Source organism: Corvus kubaryi, unplaced genomic scaffold (genome assembly GCF_017639235.1).
Source record: "Corvus kubaryi isolate FWS band 111438036 unplaced genomic scaffold, C.kubaryi_AGA036_p1.0 65357, whole genome shotgun sequence".
In the NCBI taxonomy this organism is placed as follows: Eukaryota; Metazoa; Chordata; class Aves; order Passeriformes; family Corvidae; genus Corvus; species Corvus kubaryi.
Window position 1 is genome coordinate 1 of NW_024581938.1, and position 18552 is coordinate 18552.

At 41.0% G+C, this 18552-nt stretch overlaps 2 protein-coding genes across 2 annotated transcripts; one reads left to right on the plus strand and one right to left on the minus strand.

Annotated features, from left to right (window-relative positions):
• Positions 1-998: 998 nt before the first annotated feature.
• LOC121673329 (centrosomal protein of 97 kDa-like) lies at positions 999-14102 on the minus strand. Its single transcript, XM_042046549.1, has 11 exons — positions 13853-14102; positions 11536-11678; positions 10430-10588; positions 9937-10038; positions 9349-9462; positions 8304-8470; positions 7008-7172; positions 5138-5271; positions 3848-4622; positions 2697-2772; positions 999-1953 (listed from the first exon to the last, which is right to left on the minus strand). Exons 1-11 carry the CDS (start codon positions 13902-13904, stop codon positions 1243-1245), a joined length of 2598 nt encoding a protein of 865 aa, XP_041902483.1. The 5' UTR covers positions 13905-14102; the 3' UTR covers positions 999-1242.
• Positions 14103-14111: 9 nt separating this feature from the next.
• Positions 14112-17953, plus strand: LOC121673332 (60S ribosomal protein L24). The gene is made up of 6 exons (XM_042046551.1): positions 14112-14208; positions 14324-14399; positions 15475-15585; positions 16699-16835; positions 17232-17295; positions 17826-17953. The coding sequence occupies exons 1-6, from the start codon at positions 14204-14206 to the stop codon at positions 17904-17906; spliced, it is 474 nt and encodes a 157-aa protein (XP_041902485.1). The 5' UTR covers positions 14112-14203; the 3' UTR covers positions 17907-17953.
• The last annotated feature ends 599 nt before the right edge of the window (positions 17954-18552 follow it).

Genomic DNA, 18552 nt, shown 5'->3' on the forward strand with positions numbered 1-18552 from the left:
ATATATATATAATATATATATAATATATATATAATATATATATAATACCTAGCTTACTATGCTTTCCACTTTCCTGCTGCTTCCCCAGTGTTTATCTTGCCTAGCCATTGCTATGTTGGGTTTTTTAATGGGAAAGGGTCAGGTATCTCAGCATATTTCCTAACAGGGAAGAAATACAACTTTTTATCCACATCTAATTAAAATGTCAAACACTGGAGATACAGGGGAAAAAAACCAACCAAAAAACCCAACAGAGATATGAGGAAATAGTTTTAAGTCATGGCATTTACTTTTAGTATTTATACCTGTAGATAGAAGTAGTTGTGATCCATCAAACTCACTATTGTCTCGAAAGCCATGCAAATCCAAACCACACAAGGACATTAGCATCCTTGTTGAGGAAAACATACACCATCAACTCCCCTGCTGTAACCCAGCAGTGTAGTCTTGGAAATGATGTTCCCAAATCACATGCTCTTCGGAAATTCTTATTTACTCCTGGCTGCTACTGGTCCCATTTTGAGTCTTACCTGAGAAAGCAGGGAAATTCAATCCCAGGGCAAACAAAGGTCAAGGCTTGTTTGAAGCTGCCTGAGGCCTCTCTCCTGTAAGTCCTTATTTCAGTGTGTATGTAAATGACCTAATTCCTCGCCAGCAGCTTCAAGTTATTTACAAAAAAGTCACTGACTCAGACACTGGTTTTCTGGAATGCATCTTTGATACACTGACCAAGCTACTCTTGTTAAAGTCAAAAGAAGTCTGAATTTTCATCTTTCTCAGCAGGCTGTATTCTGCCTATGACAGGATACACTGCCTGTATTGACTCCATTTCTTCCCATATTGTTTGCTTCTCTTTGCAAAATAAGAACTTAATCCTTCTTTGTAGGAAAAAAACCAAATACTTACTAACAGTCACCAAAGCGAATTTACAGCAAACATTACCACCACTGCCATATCCACCCCCCAGTCTTCAGAATTCATTTAATGGAGGCCAGTCATTAGGATACCAGTTTTATGTTTGCAAATAAAGTGCATAATGATTGTCACTGAGAACTTCGCTGATTTTAGCATAGTTAGTGTCAATCCTCAGCAACATCAGTAAAATAGTAATTACAACATAAATTGTTAACATGAGTCAAAATCTGAAACAGCACACATTAAAAATAAGTTTTGTACAAACAGGAAAAAGAAAGAGAAAGGAAAGTGAAATGGAATCCCTAGTCCTTTGTGGAAATGAGCCCATTATACAGCTATCCCAACATGCAGCATCTGAAACGAAGAATCACGGTCTGTTTGCTTCCCTTCTATTCCTGAATTCAGTTTGTAGCTTTCTGGTGGTGTCTGACACATTTCACCTTGGACAGGGGAAGATGTATCTTGAGGGAGCTCTACAGAGACGGTGTCAGAGGAAGAATCTTGGCTTTCTGCTGACACAGCAATTTGTAGACAGCTGCCCTCCATTTCCTCATTGCAATCTGTGTCTTCATCAGCCTCTTCCAGCTGCTGAACAGATTTCAAATACTGCTGTATCAGTCCATTGTCCTGCTCATTACTAGAGCTCTCTTTACTTTGCCCACACTCCCCAGGGCCATCCTCTACATCTGAAGAACATGCTGAAACAGACTTGCCACATTGTTTGATGGTTTCCATTGAAAGGGAGCTCTCAGTTTCTTCAGCTAAACTCCTTTCAGAGCTACACAGGTCACCGGCACGAGTCTGATCAGCCGCAGAAGAATGAAAACCAGAATCTGGGAACTGCAATGAAGACTTTTCTGGAAGATCATCCTCACTAGCTGGAACTAACAAAGCAGAACTAACACCTGGTGGGGTTTCTTGCTCCACTGTGGATGACTGAATAGGTGGTTTGAATGAACATGAAGTACCGGCTGAAGGGATCGCAGCACCACCTAAATTTTGCATCACTGAAAGCTGCCATTGTTGAAGGGATTTAACCTGTAAAGTACAGAGAAAAATTCATTATGAAATGCAACTAAAAGTATTTTGATTTCTAGAGGATTGATTTCTTGCATTCAGCATCCAATCTCTAGTATAAAATCTAAGACCAAGTGACAAACAAAAGGCTTGCTACGTCTTTAGGGAAAGTTTGTTCTTCCCACTGAAATCACGGCTTTTAAACCTACATGCCAAACACTGACAGAGCACACAAGCTCCCACTTCAAGTACCTGAAGAAAATGAAATCTGTTCTTAAAACCAGAAAGGATTTATCTGTTTTTAAGAAAACAGCTTTATTTTTGGAAGACTAGCTTATTAAAAGATGTATTAATAACTTTCCTGCCTCAAAAACAAGTTGCTCACAAGCAACACAGCTTGACGTCAATTTGCCATGGGCATTTACCAGTCACATCATTCTTCACAGTTCTGCTTATGTTTATTTAGCTTTTCTTGCATTTTGTCTTCCTTCTCACCAGGCCACAATCTAGTCTTTAGTAATAAAACCAGGGTTCTTGCACTAATGCTTCTGAAGGTTATTTTCCTCCACAATGCCAGTACAGCAAACAACACAGCAGTAAGATTCTATTAAACCACCCAAATCATCATCGGAAAACCTGAACCATATTGACTATCTCTTCAAGATCTGCAGTATGAAATAATGCAAATTCATATATAAGCAGATTCAAATTCAAATTTCAAATTCACATGTAAGCAGAAAAACAAGAGGACTAAAATTACTTACCTGGTTCCAAAGAAATTTGACAGCTTCCTCCTGTACAAGCCTCTGCATTTTATCTTCCTCTCTTTCTTTTCTTAGTCTGCAAGAACACACATCCAAAATTTATGCAGCTTAAATAAGCAACATTTGGGTAACAAGAGCAACAAGCATAAAAATGCCTACTTATGTAACAGCACTCTTGAAAGATACAACGGAGCCTAACATTAAGAAATTACTGCAGTCTGGCTTGCCATAAATACCCAGCTGCTGACTTCAAGTTTCTTTTTCAGTCACATTTAAATTCGGCTTCCTTTTACTGCAGCACATTTGTTGGCTTAGCTATAATGTGTCTTTTTGTAAACGGAACCTGAGCTCTTATTTTTTCCTGTACAACTATCACCCCCCACACACACCAAATAGTACATCTTCATTTCAAATTATGCTGTCCCCATTGATACGTGGATGGAGTATGATGTGTAAGCACTGGGAGCTTGTGGAGGTTCACTGAGCACTCAACTTCATTCACAGAACTTATGTCACTTGTGATAATGAAGAAAAAGAGCCTGTCAGACTGACAGCTCCAGGCTGATCCAGAAAGATATTAAGTAAAATCCAGAATTTTTGTCTTTGTCTTACAAATTGAGAAACTTTGACCACGATCTCCTCCAAACATGGATTCACAGGATCAAAAATTAAAACAGAACCAACCACAGAATCGTATGTTAAAATTGTATCATTTTCAATTTAAAATTTAATTTAGAATTTCCTCTACCAACAAGGTAGAGGAAATTCTTCTTTTTACCAGCAACAGAAGAATGACTGTCAATATGGACACTTGATTTACAGACTCTGTAATTGTGAGGAGACAAGTAAAAAAAAAATCCCACTCAGCAATTTCTATTTTGAAATATGCAAGTCCTGCTTATAGAGGAATAGAAAAATGTGTTCTAACCCAATCCATTTATAGAAGGCACTTTGAGACTATGAACAGCTATGTGCAAAACTGTGCCTACTTTACAGGAAGTGATCCTGTAATGTAATCAGTTTTATGTGTCTGATGCTAGGTTTTACTGTGAGTAGTTATATCAAGGCCCATCTGTATCTGTTATGAAATACTCTGGAATGATGGTTATATTCATACAGACTTGAAAATACACACCATGACCTCAACTTACTTTTCTATTTCAGCAGTTAAGCAAATGATGTGCTCCTGCATTCTGTTTAGTCGAATTTCATTCCGCACTTCCTTGGCTCGAGGATGGTAGTTCCTCGTGTAAAATCCTCTCCAGGAAGCTTGAAGCTTGGTAGCTGCTTCAGTCATCCTTTGCAGTTCAGCTGCACCTTGATCAGCTGGTGCTGCACCTTGCACAGCCAATGAACCAGACCTTTCTTCTGTCATCTGGTCAGGACAAAGAGATTTTACTCCTGATTCAGCAGCTGATGAGGTGCTGGGGTGACTGTGCAGAACTTGGCTTTCAGAGGCCTTTAAAGAGTTGCCAGTCTTTGCAGCCAGGCCAGCTGTTCCGCGATCAGGAGCAGGCACCTGTGGCATCTCTTTGATATTCTCTTGTGTTTCCACACTTCCTGCTGCTCTGTTAGGGTGCTCTCCCATAACAGACAAAGCTTCTTGCTTGTTAGTTGTTTCTCTACTACTATTAACATCTCTCACACATTCAATCACTGTATCATCATCATCTTCTTGGCCCAAATTGATTCCATGTAGCTTCAGGTCTGAAGCAGGAGACACTGGAGACAATCCTGAAGCAACTGGCATAAAAGTAGACTCCGAGGATAAAAGGCTGCTGTTTAGTTTGTCTTCATCTGTCTGTACATCTTCAAGGTGTAGCTCCTTGGGAAAGCTTCTTTCATGAGGAAAAGTGTTCTTTACTGCACAGGAATGATCATTGTTTGCACTTGGTCCAACCCAAGAATTCCTCTGGATGACAGGTTCTAGACAAGCAGAAAGAGACATTCTAGTATTAGAGTATTTCAACAATAATAATAATAATAATAGCTCATCCAATTCATAGGGATTCACAATTTGGTTTTGACAGTTAGCAACTGGGTGGGTAAGATGATCCAGCATGCTAGTAATGATGAGCATGATTTCTGTATTAGGACAATACTTACCACAGTAACATCCAAACTTAGCAAATACCAGGTACAAACTGCACTTCCTTGGAGAATAAACTTGTATAAAACAGAAAAGTCAAAGTAGTAACTCTTTCGTTTGTTGGATTGGGTTTTTCACCTAACCAACCTACTAGCATTTAAGACACAAATAAGCACGGACTGGATTTTTTTAGAAACAAAGTATAACTTCAGCTGAGAAAATAGATGAACAGAATAAAATAATAACAGGGCCTTGTTCTTAAATTCCCTCCACAAAGTTAGCACAAAGTTATGTTCAAAAGAAAAATATTTATCTCCACAGGTAAGATCACGGGTGTAGATAAGCTACTTACCCTTTTCAAGAACCATCTGTGATGGCTGGGCCAGGCCACTGTGTTCATGAGCAACTGGCACTGTTTTGCTGGGAGCAGAAGATGTAGGTGGTTCCTCATTTTGGTTTTCATGCATCAACTGCCTCTGGTGGAGTCTAAGCACAGAGTGCAGCAACAGATTTTATGTTTCTTTTAAACCTTCTTTTGTACAGAAAACATCTAAAAGAAACTATGAACTATTCCAAAGGAAACAAGTGATCAAAACATTCTAAACAAGAGGCTAGTTATGCAGACTCCTATACCTACAAGACACTAACAGGACTACTCACAAAGCAGGGGACTGCAGTCTTTTTCTGCTCCCCTTCCTCCTGCCTCTCTTTCTTCACTACACGTATTAAAAAAGAAAAAAAAAAAGAAAGAAAAGAGAAAAAGCCCAACATGCAATTCTGACTACAGACTGAAAACCATGAGGCATTACTACACACAAGGAAGGCATGCAGATATTTTAAGTATCTAATGTGGAATACATTGTGTGTGTAGGTACAGACGAGTTTGAGGAATGATGGGAGTGTCTTTTACATTTGGAAGTGAGTGAATCAAGGAATAGGTGTTCCTGTTACTAAAGGCTCAAAATCCTAGTGCAAATCACCGAATATTGCCACAAACAAAATCATCCTTTAAAACCCAGAGAACACACAGTTGTTTCAGCCCAAGTAAATTAGAAGATCATGAGGCAGAGGTTGAACTGCCCTATAAATCATATATGCATGTGCATATACATGGGTGAGGGTTTGTGGGGATTCCTTTTTCTGATAGGGTTTTTTGGCTTGGTTGTTGAGGTTTTTTTTAATTTTTAAAGAGCTATATTTAGCAGACCACCTTCCTGAATTTTCCCCAGAAACATCATGTGAATGCCAGAGCACTTAGCTAGAGATTCCAAGGTCAAGATGCTTTGACTGCACCTTCTCCTCAGAAACAACTACAACGCTGCTACAATTTTCTCCTGGAGGCCAATTTACACTTGCTAAGCGTACAGTAACTCCTTCCAGATGCTCCCAAGTTTCTGGCCCTTTTGAGGAGATAGCCTTCTTCTAACCACAACACTTCTGTTGCTCAACTTTTTAACCACACTACGCCACTTAGGTAGCTTGCTCCTGGGAGCTGAATTTTCTGCTTTATCTTTCCACAAAAAAAAGTTTGTCAATAGGTCCTGGGGAATAGAACAACCTGTATTGCTCCATTTTCTGGCTTCTAAACAAAATTAGTTCACCTTTACATGGATGAAAAATGCACCATGATAACTCTACTTATCTATTTGCACAGATCTTAGCAAAACAGCCACTGCTGGCAGAACCAGCAGCCTCTCCAGAGGCCTTTGCTGACAGACCTCAGATGCCAGATACAGACAGACAAATGCATCACTGGGAACAGTGTCCCTCAAAAGACAACCTTAACTTTAAAACGAAGAAAGAACCTGCCAACAATAAAAAAGTGGCTAATACACCAGTCCTCATTTACAATTAGAATGAAAGTTAAGCAAAGCTCCTTTTTGAAGTTTTCATCATTTTTTCTGTGGCAATAGAAACCCCAGTACATAGTTTGTTTATTTTAATCACAATTCTAACACAAACTACCTTCAGAGTCCTACAAAGCACAGACTGAAAAATATAAAGAATTTTCCCCTAGATGGCCTAGAAAGCAGGAAAACACTCCTGCTGCTGCTGCCTTGCCTCTCATTCCCATCTTGGACGCATACTATACATTACACTTTGCATCTCCTGCCCCCACTGTTGCTTTGAAATACTTAAAATGAAATCTTACTATATCTAACACATAAGATACATAATTATGTTCTCAATTACATTGTCTAACAAAGAAAGTAAGTTCTCACCTTTGCTTACTCAGTATTTTTTCCAGTTTGGCATCCTCTTCAGTCTGGAGCCCATATGCAGATATGAGAGGACAAACAGTAGCCAAGTACTGAACTAGCTGAACATGCTGCCCAGGTCGATATGACCTTCCTTTCCCTTGACTGTAGAGCCATTCTGCTTTCAAACTGTTAGGAAGGGGGAAAATGGTCACCTTTAATGAATGGCATAAAACCAGTAACTCTGTGTTTTTAGTGGGTACCCAAGAGCTAATCTACAAATCTAAGTAAAACTTGGAACATGTTCAGTGCCCAGGGAATGCCATTACCAGAACAATGAATAAAGTATTCATTCATTTAAGCATCGATGAAACAAACAAAAACCCCCCTATTTGTCCCAAACTGTGGGGTCTTTGCTTTGTGTGTAATCTTTGAGCACTGAAAACACATTTGTGTCAATGAACTTATCACCAAAGCTTTCACAGAAACAGAGAAGTTCACAAAAACATGCAAAATAGACACAGAGAGCAAATCTTGCCAAAGTATTCAACAAGTCTGGTTTTTAAATTAAATTAATTTCTGCCTGAAAATATTTAATATAACACACTGACATGTAATAATACTGTTAATACAGAACACCCCATTATTAATGAAAAAAAATGTATGGATTTCTAAGAGGCAAGTTTTCAGGAAAGTCACAACATGCTATGGTGAAACAGAAATAGAATTGGTTTACCTTTGACCAAGAAAAGGGCACACTTTTATTTTAGTAACAGGGAAAAAAGGACATTAATACCCTAGAATACATTCATGTCCTGGACTAGAATGCGTTTATACTGGATAATACTTATGCTTAGACTCTTCTGATGTCAAGAACTTTGTCATGCAGATATCATAGTGATATAATGACCACAAGGATACAGTAACAAATGATTTGACCAAAATAATATTTAACTAATTAATAACAAAAAAAAAGCCAAATGTAGAAATGCACACGTAAGTCATGCTTTTTATATAAGGGCACATTTGAGCTTCCCCCAAAACAACAGCTTTAACACCTGCTGATTGTCACATTCTGCAAAGTCAAAGAGGCTGTAAAGGGTAACAGACCACTGATGAATTGGTACCACAGTTTTGCTTTGTAGAAGTACTTCTGTGAGTTGAGCAACAAAACAAAAGCCTAATTTCATACTTTTATTTAAACAAGCTGGTGATCCTACATAATTCCAGTGCAACAGATGAAAAATTTAGCTAAAGCAATTTTAGCTTAGCCAAATTTCATTTGATAATTTTAGAGATTTAATAATACTATTATGTCACCTTTCCTTCTGAGAAATCACATATCCATCAAGGACTTTAAGGTTCAGACACCAGCTGACAATATAAGGCCTGTAGTCAAAGCCAGGGACAGAAGGTGTGGCCATCACACAAGGATTGTTCATAACTGACAGCTGTTCCAATTGGCGAAGAGGGGCCAGGAAAGAAACCTTGAGAAAACAAGATGCATTTGTTAACTGAACAGAACACAACACATTTCTCCTAGATGCAGCTGGACAACTCATGCAAAATAACAGAATGACAAATAAATCAAAAATCACATTCAATTTTTGAACACAAAGGACTACGAAGAACCTTCTATCAACTACTGCCATCTCCCATTAATTCTTCAGTAAGTGCTATTAGTCCTTGGAAAATATTACCTTGTCTTAAAATTGTGGGAATGGGGCTTTATGTATAGAAAGGTACAGTACTTCTATGACTCCAGTTGACTAAAACAGGTGTCGGATTTTGAAAACGAATAAACAAACAAAGAGCAAGCCAGAAAGCTGGAGAAACACCGTCCTATTTTGAAGAGAAATTATTGCCAAAAAATTTTCCTCCGACTTAAAATCCCAACCAAGAGTTTTGGCTGCTACTTACAATAAACAAACAAAACAATAAAGACAAAAGTCACAGGCAGATTATTCGCTTCTCTTACACAGTGTTTGAAAAATAGGTCAGCGGCAACAAGTGCAATTCAAACCTATGTTCTAAACACAGCAGCTGCAGAAGCAGTTAATCAGCTCAGCTTTCAACTTTCAGACAACCACCAAAGATATGAATTTAGGCCTGAAAGTAACATCCTTGAATAATATAAAAACATAACAGAAAAAAGACAAAGTTTCTTTCCAGACTAAATTTTAAAAGATATCACCTAGCTTGTGCAGCTAATGCAGACATGGTTATTACACACAAACAATTAAACTATTAAAAGTAGGGTTGTTTCAAAGAAGAGAGCCCATTTTCAGTTAGAACCTCAAAACATTGTTCAACTTCCTTCTTTCCATCTACCAAAGCACAAGGTGATCTATCTTCTACATCTTACCTCATTTAAATCTCTGATTTCATTCTCTGCCAAAGAAATAACAGTCAAACTCTGAGGTAGGCAAACTGGGGCAGTGCGAAGTGAAGTTATAATATTTCCATGTAGCAACAGGGTCTAAAAAATACAGTGATTAAATGAATGTTTGCTCAAAACCCTCAGATTTCTTTTTCAGGCATGATCTTACAAAAATACATGCAAAAGAACTATAATTAAGGCTTTCTGGTCACAGTTACCAAAAAATGCGCTTGGAAATGTTTTTCTCTACAGTGTGCATGCCAGAATAGTTACCAGTACGTTTTGTCTTGATTCATGATAGGAGATAAGAGAACAAAGAGCTATGAAGAAGATATCACCATCATATCTTTATCAAAATCATTGAAGTGGTTACATAAAAACCATTGCCTCAGTTCCTGCAACTTGAAAACAAGGAAGAGAATTCTTACACGCTTCCCTCTAGAAATTACAGTTAATTAATTAAGATGCTCTAAGAGCTAGTGTTTGAATAGTGAATGTCTAAAGGAAGAACTTCTCAAAGCAAATTTCCTTATGTAAAGAATGCAATAAAAACAGAGATAGAATAACATCTACCTTCAGCGAGGTAAGCTTGGAGAGATCGCTTAATTGAGCTATGTTGTTGTCTGACAGATCAAGATGCTGAAGAGACAGACAGGAATTGATTTGTTCAATGGCCTACAAAAACAAAGAAGTCAGTTACCCACAGTAACTCTTTTTTAGCCACTAAATAAAACCAGGTATCAATAACTATAAATTATTTTGAAAGCTAAAAAAACCATCAGCTAAGTAAGCCAAAATAAAAACCATGTTTTAATACAGTCATATTTTAAAGATAATAATTCTTTTTCCTGTTTTGGAGATTATTTCCTTATTCTCATTTCATTTTGAAACCTTTTATTTTCCCGAGACAACTCTACTCCAAAAGCTGCCCTCTTCTATTTCATAAGCCAGTAGAGAAAACATTAACATCGTTGTTCCAATCAAAACATATTCAGATCTCTTTGCAGCATTTTCCAAATTTCTATAACACAAGATTCTGGTAAATGCAACAGACTAAACACTTTACCTTAAGGTTATTTCCTGCCAAATTCAGCCATTCCAGGTGCACCAAATCCTTCAGCCCTTCCACATACCCAATACTATTATGAGGCAAGTTGAGTACTCGGAGCTTGGTCAGTTTTGCTACCCCCATCATTCGCACCAGACGATTGTTGGCTACAGAGAGCTGCAGATGGACACACGAAAGAAACACTTTTAACTACACAGACAGAATAAGCTTCTACTTTTAGTAGTTAAAAATCTACTCAGCAGATACTTGTTCAACCTATGTATTTCATTTTCAAGTAAATAACACAGACAAAAAGCCTGCAAGAACCAGGAAATAAATTACTGATCAAAGAACATAAGTCTTCACAACTCACTCCACAAACTTAAGAGGAAATTCTCCTAGCAATAGCTAAATAAAGGAAAAAGAACGATGAATTGTGTCATGTGAACACAAGGTTTTCATACCAGAATTGCCAATTCATGGTGCAAATTGTTGCCCCACTCCTGGTGTAAAATTGCACTTACTGTCAATATGGCAGAGGACAAAATATATTTCACAGAATTCTCAAACAGGTCCTGTACTAACAGGACTGTAAACCACAAACTTTTTAAAGGGTAAATCCTGATTAGACATACACTTCAGTAACATGATCACCAAGCTGGCAGTGTGATGAAGGTTTGTTGTAGCAACAAACCCCACCTCTGCCAACTCAGTGTAGCTTGCCTGTAGAAGTTATCAGGCAGCTTCAAGTCTACCCAGAGGCAGTTTCAGTGATAATACAACATTATTTCTAAGGTTACAAAGCTCAAGCACTCAAAAGCTAAGAATTATCAAAATTTGAGTCATCAGTGACTTTTCTAAATGTTCTTATGATGCCCCTCCCCCATCAGGATTTATTTAGCTCATTTTTAGTTACCCAGGTAATTCACAAAACAGCCTCCTCCACTATCAATTGTAGACCTCCACTGAAAACAAAGCTTTCTACTTTAGTTAGCCACCATTTATTTTCCTCTGAAGACAGTAACTGCTAGCTTACTTCAATTGCATAATACAGCCTTAAGGCAGAAGATGCTAACATCATAGCACCATTATCTGATAACAATTTCAAATCAAGGAACACTGACCTGCATCAGATTCCTGCATTTCTCCAAGTGTTCCAATTTAATTATCTGGTTTTTGTCCAGAATCAGAGTCTGGGTATCAGCATCACAGGGCAAGGTTGGACCCAGTTTTTGCAATCCTTGACCTGAGCAGTTGACTACCAAGCCTTAGAATAAAAAGGAGAAAAAACAAAAAAAAACACCACAAGGTTTATATACAAGAACATGTACTGAAAAAGCAATGCAAGACAAACAGATTTGTTTTATAATGAATGCAGATAATTTGAAAAAATGGATTAACTTTCTTTTTTATGTAAAATTGAAGCAAATTACTTCAGCTAAAACACCTCAAGAGTAACTGATCCAATTAATGGAAGATATACATACCAGACACTGTCCCAGTTAAGAACTCTAGCAGAATTCTGGGAAAGTCACAACAGAGCCTCTGAAGTGAGATGCAGCAAAATTCTGGCAGCTAAATTTAAAGGTGTGACCCTCAAAACTCCAAATTTCAAAAGAGCCTAAATTTTAAAATTCTTCAGAGATTTTAAATTTTGAGCAGCTTGACAACTACCTATGTGTAAGCATTCTAACTAAATACTACAGTACTGGGGGCATTGGGTGGAACAAACTGTGAACAGGCTAGCATACCATTTACTTAATGCAACACACAATTAAAATGTCCCAAGCCAAGAGGGCTATTATATGAAGTTAAAAGGCAAACATTTGCCATCTACAGGGAGCCTGAATCACTGGGTACCCAAAGTGATAACTGATAATAATAATTTTCATACATTAAGCCTCTGCTGTGTATTTGATGTATTACTGTAGTGCTCGTTCTTCTCTTACTATCTGTTCAGTAAATAATACTTCCTTTTTCAGCAACATTTCCAAAACAGTGTTCTCACCTCACATGCTGTACATATTAACTCTTACAGCTTACAGGTTTTTGAGGTTTAGTTATGCTATAGATGTAGACAAACATTTTCTGTGTACCATTTTGTCAACTAGAGACCATGGATTTCTAAGAAAGATGTCTGACTACATTTATTATATTTCCACTGTTTTCAAATCCATGGCTGCCACAAGAGCTTTGTAGAGCAGCAAGGCAGAGCCAGCAACCATCACACTCCTGTCTTTGCACATTCAGGGAGAAAGTACTGCTTGTTTCTCACTCAAGTAGTCACTTCTGCAACCACTTGGTCACTTTGATTAAGAGAGAAACTTTGCATCTGCTCATTTATCCAAGAGTTTGTTACAGAAATTCACAACTGGCCCCTCTGGACTAGGGGAGAGGCAAAGACCCACAGTACTGAACTGCAAGAGTAATCCTTTTATTCATGCGCGTGAGGTGTCCCCTTCAAACTGGAGGACTTGGAATGTGGCTTTACACATGGTTCTCAGAGATTTCCAGCATTCAAGTATAACTGCTACTTAATACACACAACCATTTGCAAAGAACCTGTATTTCTATGGCGACATCATCCACCTGCTTCTCTATTGATCCAGACATCCCTGCAGTCAGGCTTGCTACAATCACTTCTCCATGATGCCAGACAAAGGAAGGTTTTCACAGAGGTGTTAAACGAGCCTGAATGCTGGCATTATTTCCCTTGTCTGGGGATATCCTTTATAAGCACCTTCAAGACTCAGAGAAGCATAGGTCCCTCTTTCAAAATGGTCTGTCCTTCTCTGCCTTGTAACAAGCTGGAGTCCTTTAGTTCGCTTGCTTAAGCATGACAGTTCCGTATACGGTATGAATCATATGTACCTGTGTAACTCTAAGGAATTAATACGATTCCATTCTATAAAGACTCATTGATATAATACCTGGGGAACGAGATTTTCGTAATAGGCTTTCAGGAGCCATGAAAACATTTCAAAATTGCCTATTTCTCGTTTGGCAGAAAGCAAGGAACTACACCCTCAGAAGTGGCGCTGTCTCCAAGACCTCTCAGTCCCCCCCCCCAAGGGAAACCGGGCCCTATTTCATTCAGATCCCGGCCTATAAAGGTTCTACAAGGCTGCGCGATCCTCAGCACGATGGACAGCCGCTCCGTCCTGCCCCGAGCCAGAGGCGCTCCTCAGGGCGGGAAGCGGTGCCCGCTCGCCCCGCGCTGCCCCGGCTGCTTCCAGCCCCCGGGGGCCCTCAGGGGCCGCCTGAGAGCGGGGGCAGCGCAGCGGCTGACCCGGCCCCTCACCCCGAGAGGAGGGGGCACCGCCGTCTCCACAGCGCCGAGCCCCCCGCGCCTCTCCGAGCGCCACAGCACCTTTCGGGACTCGCAGGCCCCCAACAAAGCGGCCCCGCCGGCCCCCGGCACCTGTCCGGGGCTGCCCTTACCCGCTCCGGCCGCCTCATCCCCCGCCCTGGCCGCAGCGCCGGCGGCCGCCATGCCCCGCGCTTGACAACACCGGAGACAACCGAGCACCAGGCGCCGATGGGCCAGACCGCCCCGCCACAGGAGACCGCGCCTTTTGTCCTGGGTAGAGCGGCGGGTGCCACGTCCGGGGCTACGCCGGGGGAGCCCGGCCGGGTGAACGCTCCGCGAAGCCCCCGCGGTGCAGCCGGGGCGGGGCGGTGCTGCCCGGCCCTGCCCTTCCCGCTCCGCTCCCGTCGGGCCCCGCGCGCCGCTCCCGACACCGCCTCCCGGCGTCCCCTCCGCCTCTCCGGCCCCTCGCAGCCGCCGCCATCATGAAGTGAGCGCCCCATCCGCCGCTATCCGGGCCCATCCGCCGCGGGGAGGCCGCCGCGGGGCCCCGGCCGCCTCCCCCGGCCACCCGCGCCCTCCCCTAACTCTTCTCTCCCGCGCAGGGTCGAGCTGTGCAGCTTCAGCGGGTACAAGATCTACCCGGGCCATGGCCGCCGCTACGCCCGCACTGACGGGAAGGTAAGAACGGGGCGAGCCCCGGGGTCGACGGCGGGAGCGGGCCCTGCGGACGGGCGGGGAGCGGAGGCCGCGCCTTTGGGGCTGTCCGGAGACGCCGGTGGTCAGTACAAGTCGCTCGTATTGAGCAGTGTGAGAACAGCATCGGTGTCCAGGTGCCGTAACTGCCGTCAGAGCTGCTCCGCAGGAGATCCGTGCCGTGCTGTAATTCGGGATTGGGTTTTAGGATGAGGTTTGCAAAAGGGGTCTTAAAATAAAACAGCAGGTGTAAAGTACCAAAGTTTTGTAGAAAATGCTGCTTAGACATCCTGCATCTAATGCTGAGATTTGCTAGAGCCAACATCTAGTCTTCCAAATTAATTGAGTAGAAATCTTTGGGGTAAAATAGGGTGGAGAGTCCTTTCAAGCTATCGTGTCATATGCAGACAGGACTGTCACTGCCTGCAAAAAGAGGGCTTGGCTTTTGAGTATCTCAGTACAGCTGTCTTGGTCTACAGAATCTCCTGCAAAATGACCAGGAGATAGACTGGTTGAATCCTTGTGACCACTCCTGGGAATTAGGTTGTACTTTAAATTGAATTACATAGCTAATAACAAGCCAGCCTGCTCATTCTGCCTGTTGTTTTAGACAAGCAGGTTAGTGTCACTAGGCAAGAGGGAGCTGGGTGGAGCATTGATCTCCCTGTGTTCCCTAGGCCAAGTTTTGAGTCACTCCACATACAGGAAGTACATTGTTGCTTGAGGACAGACACTTGGAAGGAATGATGCTGGACACAGCTATTGATGCTGTGCCTGAAATACACAGCAGCTCTGGATGCAAGTGGTAATTCGAACTTTTTTTTTCAGAAAAATGAAGCTGCTTCAGAATGCCTTGTAAGACATCAGTTTGACCAATGTAACAAAATTCAAAACTTTAAATTTCTTGAATTATCTTCTAAAATTTTTAATAGTCAGGGCTGTGTTTAAGAACTCCAAAAGCATCAATGTTGAAAAACACTGACTCAAAGAATACTTAATGCAAACTGTGATAATGTCTTCCATGGCAACAAAGCTTACACAAAACACTTTGCCTTCCCAGGTTTTTCAGTTCTTGAATGCAAAATGTGAGTCTGCATTCCTTTCCAAGAGAAACCCCCGTCAGATCAACTGGACTGTTCTGTACAGGCGTAAGCACAAGAAAGGACAGTCAGTAAGTACATACCAGCTAATGGCACTGTAAGTTGGTGACCAAAAGATGTGGTCACTGGTCTGTTAGAGGTCACTTGAGCTTGCCAGTGTTCAGCAGAAGCATGACCCAGGTCACCAGGTTGAAGACTGGTCAATAATGGTGAAAATGTGAGCGTAATTACGTGAGTTTATACACCACTTCAACAAAACCATTGCATTGGTGTAGTAGCACTTCATTAAAGGACCACTCAGAGCCACAGTGGATTCAGTAGATCTTAATAATTGTAGGAATGGCATATGTTTTTAAAAGTTAGTTTTGGGGAAGGTGGGTAATGCTGTTTAATAAGCAGATTTCCTAAAAGTTTGGTCTTGTAAACTTCCTGAATAGTGACAACATAGGGAGCTGATTCCAGGGTTAGGGGAGCAGTGATGACACTCTTAATATAGTCTCCTTGAAAACGTTAGGCTGTATCTTAGCAGGTCTTTTCCTATGTAGCTTCACTGCATGAAAAGAATAAATCATGAAGGCACATAGCATGAGGTATCTCCAGTGCTCTTGTTCAAATGTGTGCAGCAGAAGAGCTTTGAGAAGGCTTACATCAGTGCAGTAAGTCAGCGTTCTTGCCAGTTTGGTTGAAGAAAGAAAGTTAATGCATGATGGCTTACACTGCTCCCCAGCACCTGATCCCACTTGAATAGGTGTGGAGTGTCGTCCTTTTAGAAGACACCATCAAAGGTTTCTCCTTCCCTTTTTTTCTTGTGGGAGTTACAGATGGCTGAACTTTTGACATTATTTTGAAATAATTTTTTTCATACTTGCTGTAGAAGCCTGGAAGATAGAGGGGCTAATGTGTGTGTCTCCAACACTGATAACTGGATAGCTGGGGAGCCAACCAAGGACTGTTGGTAATAACACACTATGGAAAGTACAGGATGTGGCTGGAGAAGGGGCCATATGGAGGTAGGGCAGCACTTCTGTGTACTCAACAGAAGGATTCTCTGAAGTGAGGAGTGAAATTCTACTTTGGTGTACAGTTTAAATAGCTTTAATCTCAATAGCAGCTTGTTTCTGTAACTGTCGTGTATTTAATGTCTTGTGATGCTAATTGTCTGTGTTCGTCTCCTGCCCTCTTAGGAAGAGGTGCAAAAGAAGCGCACGCGCCGTGCAGTGAAGTTTCAGAGAGCCATCACTGGTGCCTCTCTAGCTGAGATTATGGCCAAGCGAAACCAGAAGCCCGAAGTACGAAAGGCGCAGAGGGAACAAGCTATTAGGTGAGAAGTTAGAGATCACTGGAGCTATCCCAAGCTTTTCAATGATTACAGTACTTTTCATACAAAAGCTTAAGCTCTAGGTGAGCTCCGTGTTCTATAAGATTTTTGTAGGGTTTTTTGTTTGCTTTTAATCTATGTATTTGTATGTAATACTGAATAATCTCGGCAAGAGATAGTAGCAGCAGAGAGGGGTCTCTTCGTGCACTCTTCCATTGTATTCTTGTGATACACAGTTCTGCTGTCTCTGTAGAAATCTCCCCAGGGGATAGTGAATGTGGAGGAGAAATCTGCAGTAATGCATGCCATTCCTGATCTTGGGATGCTCTTACAGCGCTGAGACAAGGAAAGTGAATGGCAGACATGGATAACTTCCTCTTTTTTTCTGTGAATTAACAGGGCTGCAAAGGAAGCCAAGAAGGCTAAGCAGGCAACCAAGAAAACAGCTGTTTCTGCTGCAAAGGTGAGATGCAATAGGAAAATAGAAACTATGAAATGGAATACACCATGCTGTAACACAACACACAACATTCTGCTGTGGCACTTTATTGGAAATTCCCATTTCTGTTTTGAGGAAGCAGTTTTGTAACTTTTTGATGTGAAAGTTCCTCAGCTAGACTTTTGTACTGAAGTTAAACATACCCAAACAGCTGCATAGAATGAATCTTTTTTACAGAATAAGTAAATATTACAGTTAAACAACTTTTTGACATAATATCAGATATAATTGATAAAAATGAACGTGACATATTCACTATCTAGGAACTTGGTAACAATATATGGATGAACGTTACCATGTTTCATTATCACTTATGAATTAGTGCCATATGCTGGCTTAGTGTTATGTGTGTAAACATCTGTTAACATGATCCCAATGTTACAGGTTTTAATTCTAGTCTGATCTGATCTGATTTCCATCAAGAGTGTATATAGGGATACATTTAGGACTGCAAATAAACAGCTTTTTGCTCATACTTCATTATTTCTCTACAGGCCCCTACAAAGGCAGCACCTAAGCAGAAGATTGTGAAACCAGTCAAGGTTTCTGCTCCCCGTGTTGGTGGAAAGCGCTAACTTGCCAAACTATTGGTCATGCTGAATAAACATCTGATGGAATTCCATTACTTGTGCCATGGTCTGCTCAGCTGTGTGTGATATACTGAAAGGAATGAATCTGTGAAATAACCATGTCTGGGTTTTGCAGACTGAAAAGCATCTTCCTGCCATAAAACACTTGGTTTCTTAGACAATCTGCTGTATTAGCACGTTTCCCCACTCCTCACTGAGTGGCTAAGCTAGCAGGGGAGATGGAGCTGATGTTTGAGGAGTGTTCTTGCCTTAAGGACAGAACAGCGCCTAAGCTTATTCTGCATCTATGACAAGTGACATAAAAAGAGGTTTCTAAGCTCAGACACAAGCTAACGGAGGTGTGAAGCAATACCATCTGTAAGTCACTTAAAAAGGTCCTGTGTTGTGGAATGCATGTAGCAGGATCCAGAGAATCAAATAAGGAAAAGGTTAAAAAAGGGAATGGATGGTTTCACAGACTGCATGGCATTTACACACAAAGGTTCAGATGCAACTTCTGGGTTGGGAAGTTACAAAATGATGAATTGCTGGAAGCTGTTGTCAGGAAAAGGATGCCTGTGAAGATTGAATGGCTTCCAAATACAGCTGATGAGCTGCTGGTACACAGTCAAAGCTCATTTAGGTTCATATT

Excerpts from the sequence above, each read along its gene's own strand:
- LOC121673329 (XM_042046549.1), bottom strand. The coding sequence starts at position 13,904 with ATGGCGGCCGCCGGCGCTGCGGCCAGGGCGGGGGATGAGGCGGCCGGA. Across the intron at positions 11,679-13,852 it reads GGATGAGGCGGCCGGAGCGG|GCTTGGTAGTCAACTGCTCA; the intron begins GTAAGGGCAGCC and ends TTTTATTCTAAG. Across the intron at positions 1,954-2,696 it reads TCAAATTTCTTTGGAACCAG|GTTAAATCCCTTCAACAATG; the intron begins GTAAGTAATTTT and ends TGTACTTTACAG.
- LOC121673332 (XM_042046551.1), top strand. Across the intron at positions 15,586-16,698 it reads AGCACAAGAAAGGACAGTCA|GAAGAGGTGCAAAAGAAGCG; the intron begins GTAAGTACATAC and ends CTGCCCTCTTAG. Across the intron at positions 16,836-17,231 it reads CAGAGGGAACAAGCTATTAG|GGCTGCAAAGGAAGCCAAGA; the intron begins GTGAGAAGTTAG and ends GTGAATTAACAG.